The sequence below is a fragment of the Carya illinoinensis genome, chromosome 10 (assembly GCF_018687715.1).
Source record: "Carya illinoinensis cultivar Pawnee chromosome 10, C.illinoinensisPawnee_v1, whole genome shotgun sequence".
Lineage (NCBI taxonomy): Eukaryota > Viridiplantae > Streptophyta > Magnoliopsida > Fagales > Juglandaceae > Carya > Carya illinoinensis.
This window is the reverse complement of record NC_056761.1, coordinates 38,334,811-38,346,724: the sequence shown is the minus strand read 5'-3', so window position 1 is coordinate 38,346,724 and position 11,914 is coordinate 38,334,811. Positions and strand designations below refer to the sequence as shown.

The 11,914-nt window shown below is 31.3% G+C and overlaps 1 protein-coding gene across 1 annotated transcript; it reads right to left on the bottom strand.

The window, feature by feature from the left end:
* Nucleotides 1-527: 527 nt before the first annotated feature.
* LOC122279650 (short-chain dehydrogenase reductase 2a) lies at nucleotides 528-1,785 on the bottom strand. The gene is made up of 2 exons (XM_043090402.1): nucleotides 1,632-1,785; nucleotides 528-1,478 (listed from the first exon to the last, which is right to left on the bottom strand). The coding sequence occupies exons 1-2, from the start codon at nucleotides 1,715-1,717 to the stop codon at nucleotides 650-652; spliced, it is 915 nt and encodes a 304-aa protein (XP_042946336.1). The 5' UTR covers nucleotides 1,718-1,785; the 3' UTR covers nucleotides 528-649.
* Nucleotides 1,786-11,914: the final 10,129 nt, after the last annotated feature.

Here is an 11,914-nt window from a genome sequence, read left to right as displayed (position 1 = left end):
AGTAATGATAGATCCTTAAAAATTTTAGAGTGCAGAACTCACGCGTATTTTTAGAAAACAAATAATTATTTTATAGGAAACACATTATATTTATTTCGAATTATTGTTTGAATGGTCGGCAATTAATCCTGTCCGAGTCGGACACATATTATATAGGTCATGAAACTTAATTTGGTAATTTATAATATTTTTGTCGGTAGGACTTTGTTGGGAATCCAAAATTGAACTTAGAAATTTGATTTGGACCTCAGCCAACCAGACAAGGAGAAAGGCTCCCCGGAAACCATAGCTTCATGGATTTAATTTCAACCGTACAAACTAAATAAGCAGCCTTTTTGTCATTAAGCTTATAGCATTAATGAAACATCTTCATAAAGAGCATGAACAGTACTGATTGCTAATTAAAAGGTTTTACTTCTTGAACTTCCACCTACGGACGCAGATATATAACACTAGCGAGAATATTTCATATGTAATGAAGATTTTTTAGACTAGAAAGCAAGATTTTACTAAAAGAACAACATTAATAATCTAGAAACAGTACACCATTTGGTGTCTTGATTCTCATAAGCTGGTAGAAATTAATTTACATCCGACCTCCTAGAAAAAGGGATCCAACTTCTGCTTTTTCTTGGCAAAATTAAGATCGTTAAAGGTTCACACAATTTCTTGAGGTGGTAATGCCACCATCTACAACAAGGTTATGGCCACTAACATATTTGGATTCATCGCTAGCAAGGTAAAGAGCAGCCTCGGCTATGTCTTTAGCCCTTAGGGTTGGACCTTTCAAGTTGGCAAGCCCTCTTACAAAATCCTCCATTTTCTCAACTTCTTCGTCGCGAGGCATCCCAAAATCCATAAAGTCCTCTTCCTCATCACTACTACTCCTCCATGCATTGATTAGCATGGGTGTGGCCACCCCAAATGGGGAGATACAGTTAATCCTAATCCCGTAGCGCCCCAGTTCACACGCTGTGTTCTTTGTAAGCCCAACAATGGCGTGCTTTGAAGCGGTGTAAGCATGCGGTCCCAGCCCTCCCATGACTCCGGCGACACTGGCCGTCGAAAGGATGCACCCAACTCGTCTGGGAATCATCACGCGAGCCGCATGCTTGATTCCTAGCGCTACCCCTCTCACATTGACACGCATTACACGATCAAATTCATCAATGTCAAAGTCTACGATGCTCTTATGGGCTTTGGATTGGTTTCCAAGAACGCCGGCATTGTTGAAAAGAATGTCAAGCTGTCCGTAGCGGGAAATGGTCGACTCGATCAAGTTCTGAATGTCTTCTTCCAAGCTAACATCACAGTGAAAATAGGTTACTGAAGGAGCTAAGGAATCGGCGAGCGCATTTCCAAGGGAATCCTCGACGTCGGCGACGACCACCTTGGCACCATGTCTGGCAAAAAGCCTCACCGTTGCTTCCCCAATGCCTCTAGCACCACCAGTGACAATGGCAATCTTTCCCTCCAACCTATACCAACATAACAAAAGAAATACTTTCTTAGTTGGTTTCGATCGTATTCGTTGTTTTCACCAACAATTCAGCGTTGTGAGGTATATATCACGTATATATAGAAACGAGGTGGATGAAACTGAAGAGAGAGAGTTGTGAGAGACGAAGTACCTTTTATGAGATGGAGGAGGAGTGTTTTCCCTTCCTAAAGCATAACTCCCCTGAAGGGGTTTCTCAGGCATCACTTGGGCAGTCATGCTCAAATCACAATAAGAAATTAGAGAGACAGAGAGAGAGGGGGTAACGAAGTGTGTGGCGCTGAATGAGATTGGGAGGGGTTTTATAGGCAGCAGTGGGCTTGCTAGTAGCCTGACAAACGAATTAGGTGAGTGGGGTTCCTCGAGTTGACTCTGTTTCGAGGTACCTTCCTCACAAAGTCGCTCAGTCGTCAGTCCTAGCTATTCATGCCTTATCAGCTTGTAATTGTATTCAGCGGAAATGAAATCTTTTATAGAAATTTTTCGTTTGTATGTAGAAAAATTCAAAACCCAGCTAATTGCTACCAATCCCGTATTCCTTATAATTTCATATTGCTCAAGATTCCGTCCACAAAATGTTAAGTGAATCTGGAATTCTCTAATATAATGAGATAATTATATCAAATCAAGAATTTAATTTGATGTCATCTTTATTTAATTTTCATAATCATTAAGATATTTACATAATCTTATCTTAATGTAATTTCCATATATATATAATTGCCAGCATCTTGCCGTAGAGTAAACATCCAATGTGACATGCATTAATTCAAGCTAGGCAGCATTCCACCATTGATTATAAAACAAAACGACACCTTCATCATTTCGAGCAATGATTCTTCAGTGCTGCCGTCGTAGAGAGAGAGAGTTATTACATACGATTATAATTAAAATAAATTTTAAAACTGTATGGTGAAGCACATGATCAGAAGCTTGTTTGAATTGAAAGAGTAATTTAATTCATCTCATTTTATGATTTTATCTAATTATTATAATTTTTTCAAACTCTTTTATAAATATAATAAATTAATTAATTTTTAAAATTTTAAAATAAAAATAATATTAAAAAATAATATTTTATTTAATTTTTATGAATTTACTATTCAAATATTTTCATCCACATGAATATGTATAATAATCAGGCCTGTAGGTGTATATCTGAAATCTCTTTTGGTCAAAACAAAGAACGCCGTACCTAGCTAGCTAGCTACTAGTTTGACTTGGTCCTTAGGCATTTTTCCTTGAATTGAATATACGGCTGTCGAGGTGTTCTAAGCGAAGAAAAGGCATCCGGTTTATGACCAAATCTGTCAGCATGTTTGTAGGCTGAAGATCCAAATCTTTCACAATAATTATTATATATATTGGCTACTATATATGTATAATTAACTCAATTCAAAATTGTTAACTCGATCCCTTTTGATTCTTCATCATCATATATTAATGTTTAATATCGTCAAGTAGTACTTATGTACATTGCTTGCCTTTTTATTTTAGTCACGTCCAGCTTGTATATAATATAAAATATAAATTATTTCCTTTATAATAATTTAAAGGATTCTTCAATTATATTAATTTTGATATATATCATATATCCAAAACAAAGTACAATATAAATCCAAAAACCATAGATGCCTCCTTACCTCTCTCTATCTTTCTTATAAAATTAAGAGTTTCAGATCTGATTTTTGCCAGAGGGGGAGGAGGTCTCTGCTTCCTCCTACTCCTCCTTCTCACCTTCCTCCATTCACTCATATTGTCTATCAATGTTTCTTTTATTTAGTTTTATTTTACTTTCTTCAATATCGAAAAAGACAGATCTACAGATTTCTTGCAAATCCCTAGAGACACACGTGGCACAAGTAGATTCACAGACCGAAATTTGTTTTGAAGAAAGTTGTGATTTTGTGAAAATCATCGCGTCCTTACACGACACCCCTTCCGACAGTTTTTCACGATACAAGCACCAGATCACCGGACTTGCCAGCACTAGACCTTTCAGATTTGACCTTTGTGGCTAAAATGAGACAAGTATATTGCATTCACGGGCCATCACAGATTCCAAACTCTACCGGAGTTGGACCAAAGTTTAATCCATCATTTTTCGCATCTATCTTATTGCTTTCTTTTTTGTTAATTAAAATTTTTAAAAAATTGGTTCATCTCTCGAACGTTTATTTGTAGAGGTTGAATCCTCTATTTATATGAAATGTGAGATTGAGTCTCTTTTTAAACAGCGAATATTGTCTCATAGACATTTAACTATAGAGAGTATCAGTAATAGTGAAGATCAGACAAGTCACAAAAGAAAATAGTGCAGTGGTAGTTCTCTAAATGCATTATTTTAATTTATGATGTCATTTTTTATATGGGAACATTTTAGAATGTATCCGGTCATAGATGTAAATTTTTCTGATGAATAAACTATGATAGATTGCCTTCAAGAAAAAATTGATATATATCATTACAATTTGTCGAGGAAGATATCAAGTATTTGAGTGGGGGATTGTAACAATCGATTTGATGAATATTATAGAAAAGTAGGTAAATGTGGTCCTGCATTATTTATGAAAAAGTGGTTCTTGCAATTAATTTATCATGAATATAAGGATCTCCAATTAATGTAACTTTTTATTAGTCTTTTTGGAATATAACATGTCAGTATATAGTTTGAGTTAATTAGCTTAACTAATTTGTTGATCTTGATCTCAAATAGTTTTTTGTGGTGAATGAAGTATGCAACTAATATTTTTGTGACTAGATAATTATACTTACAATATCACAAAAAATTATTTGTGATGAGATAAACTAGATCTCTCAAAAATACCTTAGATTTGTATTTGACAAGTACATTTGGGCCACTTAAGAAAGTTGTTTTGGCTAAAAACTTGACCATTTGCAATCAAGTATGTTTGGCACAAATAATACTTATTTTTTTATGAAACTTGAACTCCACAATTAATGACTTGTGATCAATGCAATAATTATTACCGTAGTGTAACAAGAGGAAATAGTCGCAAAACTTTTTTGGTAATCAAAAATTAGGTAGAAAACACTATAAATACAAAGGAATCTCACGCACACTAATGTGGCACACTGCCAGTTTATCACGTCTCTCTCTTCTTCTTTTTCTCTCTCCCTTATCTCCCTGCCTTTCCCCTCCCCTCCCATTTTCCTATCTTTCTCCCTCCCTCCCTCCCTATGTCCGCCATGGTGGTCAGGAACCACTTCAGGGTGGGTAGAAGCTGCTGGCCCTAGCAGCCCTCAAACTAGACTACTTGCAATAGCTAACTCGTCGTAGATAGTTCAAATGGGTTGTAATGACTTGATTTGTGCCATCATCTTAAGAATTAACTAAAAAATACACTATTTATAACGTTGCTTAAAATGATAAAGTTCTTGCGACTTATATATAAATTGATATTAAGAAATTTCAATTCTAATTTTGACTAATCCTTTTCATCATAATCATACTTCTAGCTCTCGATCTCCTCTTTCTTAATTAATACAATATTGCAATCGAATGATCTTAGTTTATTCATGAGTCATGGCTAAGTACTCGATGGCTTGAACATAGTATTAGTTATAATATATACCACATTTTCGGAGAGAGACAATCTAAGGATATATAGTAATATCATTTGCATAGACACCAGCTGCTTGATAACAAGATTTGTGCAAATTATTGTAAAGATCAATGCAATGGTCCTCGATCGATCACTTTCTTTATTAAGCAATTAACGATGGATTGTGAAATCAGGGGACCAAAAGAAGAAGCATGAAGCTCGTGATCTGTAAAATAACTAAAAAAAAAAACAATTTTGTAGGCAACATATAGAACAAGACAGGATGCCTTGGCATTTTGTTGTTCTAGTGACAACCCTCTTACAAAGTACAAATTCTCTTTTTATTTAATATTATTAATTACATGTAATTGGTGGAGATCAAGAACATAATTTTATTCTGATTTTCTTCAACAAAATTAAACGATCGAGCATATGAATTAGTTGGCCCATTAAAATCAGTGCAACCAAACACTACTTAATTCATTGATCACTTTGTTAGTTGGCATTAATCCCATAATACGACTTAAAAATACTTCGATCGCTCCTAATCATATATATATTGCTACTAAAATTATCTTCAATAATTGATCACCCTCATCGATTTATATATGTGCTCTCATGAATCATGATAAAGGGAAGAATTCCCACGTGAATCCTGATGCATGAAAGGGGAAGAACGAAAAAAAAAATCAATATCGTACGTTGACCCCCTCCCGTCCTAAAGCTATTTTTTATTGCATATACGATAAGTTTCAAAATAATATTTCAATCTCGAATAGGCACTAAGGTACTCTTTTTTCTTATTACTAGTAGTTGGGCAACGTCCAAGGAACGTTCGTCTAGTGTATAGAAATATTATTTTTATTAAGGAAAAAATTTTGAATAATAATGTAATATTTTTAGAAAAAAAAATATAAATTTTAACATCAAATAGTAAGATAGACTTAAATCAGTTTTAAAGCATTTAGAATTTATAAAAAAAAAAAAAAAGAATCTTGAAACAAACATGTGCAGCACAGGAGATAAACTGTTAACAGTAAAGGAACGTGCATAGCACGTTTTCTTAATTTAATAAAGCGATTATTTTTAAAAAGTAACATAATTTTTATAAAGAAATAAAATACTAAGGTTTTTATAAGATATTATTATTTGATTTTAATGTTTCATAATGAATTTAAATTGATAAATAAATAATATTTTATTAGGATAATTGTATTCATAAATGTAGTTGGTAAATATATTTAAATTTAATTATTTTACATTTCTCTTTGTTTATATAAGGAATGAATAAAAATTTTAAATCACATAAATAAATTGATATATAAATTATAATTTATATAAAAGATCATATATATATAATAGAATATAGAATATATATTTATATAATTTATATAGATATATATAATAGAATATATATATATATATATATAGATATCTAATATACCTCATAAATAAATGATCATCAATGCATAGGTTACAGGATTATGCATGCTGCATGAATTTTAATAATTATGAATTTATTCATAAGTGATTGGGGAGAGAGAGATTAAAAAATTAAGAACTTTTAAGAAGAGAGAGCCACTTTAATTTATTCATGTAACTAACGGCGTTAATTTTAACGGTAAAACAACAAAAACCGTTAAACCAATAAAATTCCGTTAGATAGCCACTTTATATATATAAAGATATTGGGAGGATTACTATAATTATAAAGAGATTACACAAAAATAATTCTATAAATTGATGTAATTTCATCATATAATTCATTAGATCTATTTTACGATAAAAGTAATTTTATAATCTGACAAATCAAGTATATGGTTCCACGTAAATTTGTAAAATTACTTTTGTATAATCTATTTGTAGCTAAAGTATTTCTCTTATAGTATTATATATGTTTTGTAGTAATTTCAACCATCTTTTTCATATAGTTTTATATAACTTATATATTGGCTTTGATCATATGTACTTGCCTATAATATGTGTGTGTGTGTGTGTGTGTGTGTGTGTGTGTGAGAGTGTAAATTAGGCTAATATATATTGAATCCCATTTGATTTAATAATTCGTGAGTTGTTCAAGAAGAAAGAATTGATTTTCATTGTTGTTTCAGTCCTTGCGGTTTTTATAGATTCCTCTCTTCTTTCCCCTTCCGATGCATCATTCTTAATTGGTAAGATCTTCATGAAACCCATTTTAAGAGGTCCCCGTACCTTTATTAATTGATAACAACTTACCCATTCTAAGAGGGGCTACATTAATAACTAACTAACATCTCTCCTAATATTTTAAAAAGCTATATTTACAAGTTGATGTGGAAAATACGCATCGACACTTTTAATATGATACGATTTAATTTGTAAAAGAATCTCATTTTAAGTTTTTGTTGCTATCAAATTATATTGTATCAGTAGTTTAGAGAATGGACTGTCCTTCCACACGACCAACTTACAAGTTAAAAACTCCTTCTTGAATACAAATGTGCATAATGCATGATAGAAATATATAGACAAGTAGTGAACGGCATGTATCTTGACTGTTCAAAATGGGATGTAATGCCGACTGTGGATTACAAATTTACAATGACACGATCTCGATCTACACTTTTTCTTTGGCGTTAATCTCTTTTTGGTGCTAAGTCTCCACATTACAAGAGAAGTGAACTTTTATGATCAAAATTTAGTGATTAAAAAGACTATTTTTTACAATTTTTCGTAAAAAATAATCCTTTTGATCACTAAATTTAATCACAAAAATTCACTTCTGCCAGTCTCATTTGTTGTCGAGGAATCGTTTTGCAGAAACAAAGACCCAGAAACCTGCGGATATCAATGCAATGGGCCCAACAGCCCCTGTTCCTAAAAACACAAGTACTCAGCTGTACATAGCACAAGCTTGCGAAGGAAGATGAGGGATTTTTAATTTGGAGCGGCTCCCTAAATTCTCCAAGCCCTCTCTGTCTCCTGCCTCGTGTAAATGTGATCCGGACCTAACCCACCTGCTATTGGGCCAAGTCCTTGTAAGCATTAGCTCTTTGAGACCTTGCTTGCTTTTGAGTTTTGAGTTTTAACGAGGCCACCTCAAAAGTCTTGACTAGGAGTGTAAGGAATTCGGGTCCCGATCCAAAAAACTAACCGGACTGAATGGTTCATTCGAGACTAAACAGGATCGAAATTGAAACCAGTTGGTCTCGATTTTACAAATTATGAATTGAAAAAATTTGGTCTCGTGATGGGATTTATAAATTTTCGACCGGACTGGACCGAATTCTTATAGTTATATATATATATATATATATATATATATATATATATATATATATATATATATATATATATATATATATATTTTTAAAGTATTTTTAATAATTTAATATATTATTTTTATATAATAATTATATAAGTTAATAATGTAATTTTTTATCTAATTTATGATCATTGACTATATTTAATATAAAATATTATATGTTATCAATTAATAATAAATCATAAATCATATAATAATTTATGTCATTATATATAAATAGTTAATACATATTCTACTATTTACACTTAATTAAATTAATTAGGAAATTTTTTTAAATACTTAAGTCGCAAATAATTATAAATAATCTATGTATAATGAAGTTATTTAATATTCTTTAACTATATATTAAGTGTATGACATTATTAATAATTATGCATACTAAATAATAAAATCTAAGTTAATAAGTAGTAACTATCAACATCATAAATATAATTATAGTAAAATTATTTTTTTAATAGATTCATTACATAATTCATATTAATATTTCATTTAATTTTAATTTAGTAAATTAAATAAATATTTTTTTAATTTATTTTTAAAAAAAATAAAACAAAATAATTGAATCAATCTAACCGATAACTATTGATCGAGTATGATCCATATAGAAGTTTGGTCCGATCCGATACAAAAAGAATCAATCACCTTGGAGCAGACCGATTAACACCCATGACTCTTGAACAATTCCTTCGCCATGCAGTGCTTTGGCAAATTGAGTGACTCCGGGATGAGCAGGCGACATGCATGCATGCAAGCTCGAGCGCAAAGGCCAAGGAAGAAAGCGTGGCTTTCAAAACCTCAGATCAAAAAGAGAGATTCGAAACAAGTACAAATAGACAGCCGAAGAACAGAAAGGAAGGAATTCGAACGCAATGAGCCGCCGAAAGTTGCTTCGTACCTCACTTTTCCTAATCATCCATATATAATTGTGCTGAAGCCCGAAGCTCCATTTCGAATATCCGTCCATCGTACGTATTGTTTCATTACTCCCTTTTTTTTTTTTCCTTAAACGTACTGTTTCATTGCCCTTTTTCCCCCCCTTAAACTGTTTGTTTCATTAGCCTTTTGCTGATTAGAAAACCCCAACCTATAATAAGCTATTTATTGACAGACAATAGCTGGAAAACGACTAGACTCTTTATATGAATTGTGTTGAATTATAAATTATAATATTTTATAGATGATATTAAAATACGTTTAATTTTTTAAAATTGAGATGTATTTAAATTTTTAAATTAAAATGTATAGACGTATTTAAAATTTTAAATTAAAATGTATAGAGTAGGTTAAAATAAATTTAATTTTTTTTATGATAAGTTAAAAAGATAGTGATCAGTTTTATCAATGAGATAAGTTAACCGTAATGTTGGCCACTTTGGCTTATTTTAGCGCCCTCATCAAATCTTTAAGGGCTCGGTTGTTTTCAGAAATCATCTTAATTCATCTATCTCATTTTATTTAATTATTATAAATTTTTTAATTTTTTAAACACAATATAATAAAAAATTAATTTTTTTTTTTAATTTCAAAATAAAAATAATATAAAAAATAATATCTTAATAATATTTTATTCAACTTTCAACTTTAATTTTAACTCCTCTCATCTAGACTTAATATTCAAAGCAGGCCTAATAGTTATGGATACCCAATAAAAGAGAAGGGCGAAAAAAACAACACCCAATGTTAAAATTAATACCGCAAATATAAAGCCTCCCCCATGGAGAGTACATAAAAGAAATGTGCCCCAAAACGAGTTTTGGTTTCTTTGACTTCTTATTATATATTTTAATGCATAATAGTTTTTTCATATGTTAAGAGTTTACATTTGTGAGTGTGAAATAGTTAATTCCAAAATTGTAAAATAATTATGAAAGTATGGATAGCTAATTAGTAGATAGAACTGTAAATAAATCAATTTGTTCAATAGCATGCTCGATACCCGCTCAGTTAAACTCGAATCAAACTTAATTTGTTAAAAAAAAAAAACTCACATGTAAAAACAGATATATGCTCGATTAGTAAATGACGTATATCTGATTAAACTCAATTTGACTTGACTAAGACTCAATTCGACATGTATTGTATTAGTAATTTATATAGACATATAATATATGGTTATTATGTATAAATATCAACTAATTGCATATTAATTATTTATAAATTTTTACAATTTTCTAATTTGATAAAGGGTTTATTTTCTAGTTGTAAAAATTTCATTAAATTTAGAGTTGTTTTTTTGTTTTCTCTAATTTTTTAATTACTAAATTTAATCCAAAAAATAAACAACTCAAGTTAAGCCGACTCAGATTTAGCTTGTTTTTGGGTTGAGCTTGGCAATCCAAAAATTAGCTCAACTTGATTATAGACCTATTAGTAGAGTTATGTTAAGGATACAGAACTTCGTGTACACTTGAACATACTCATTAATACTGAAATCACCATTTATATTTTAACTAAAAATTCCGTGTTTTTATCATTTCCTTAATTAGTATCGTTAGACACAAACTTTACATTTTTGTTTGGAAACTTTGGTACAATGGTATTCCCCTTAATGACAATATTCAGAATTGTAGTATTTCTTCTAAATGCAACTATTGTACCGTTAGTTTTTCGGAAACTATTTCTCATTTATTTTCTGACTACTCTCATAGTGAGATTGTTTGGTGCTACTTTTATAATATTTTTTTGCTACATGCCCACTTCTTTTACTAACTAAAAAAGTATAGTCACAGGTAATATTTTGTTTGGTTTGCTAGGATTAAAGCTCAGTTTGATGGCACCTAGGTCAGTAATCTCTCTATTATCTACAAAGTTAAAGCATAGTTTAGAGATGCCAACTTTCTCATTAACCAAAATCTATTGTACCCAGCTTTAATGTTTCCACCTTGGACACCCTCCACCTCCCTATCATCATGATTAGATCCAAAAGACCTATGTTGATCAAATGGATTTGTCCTCCCTTTGGTTTGTTTAAGTTAAACATAGATGTGCCTCCCAAGGCAACCCCGGTCTTGCAGGCTGTGGAGGAGTTCTAGGTTCTCATGATGGCTCTTTTATTTATGGTTTCTATTCCTTTCTAGGTGTTGGTACTACTTTTATGCCAAACATTCTGCTCTGAACTTAGGTCCTATTTTATATTATCAACTGGGTATTACTGATTTTATTGTGGAGTCAGACTCTCTTCTTATTGTTAATTGGTTCAAAAATAATTTTATGTTCTTTTAGTCCCATTTTCAATATTTAGGATGACATTTTTCATTCCAAATGTGTTTTCTACTCTGATATATTCTATGTGTACAGAGAAGGCAATGCCTGAGTAGATAGCTTTGCTTCCTTCGGTGCAATGGGCAACACATAAGTTTTTCCTCCAATCATGCAATAATTGCTACATTGCATCAGTAATTTCATTTCTCTCTTTATCCTGCTTGTAACGAATAATAATATTGTTCTAAGAGATGTTATTTGCTGTTAGTGCATATATTTGTATCTTAGAATATATCTAGAATATTAGATCATATCCTTAATTTCCTGTAATTATGCTATATTAGA

What these genes read in the sequence shown, in the direction of transcription:
- LOC122279650 (XM_043090402.1), bottom strand. Translation starts at nt 1,717, where the DNA reads ATGACTGCCCAAGTGATGCCTGAGAAACCCCTTCAGGGGAGTTATGCT. An exon ending in CCTCCTCCATCTCATAAAAG is followed by an intron (nt 1,479 to 1,631) that starts GTACTTCGTCTC and finishes ATGTTGGTATAG; the next exon opens with GTTGGAGGGAAAGATTGCCA.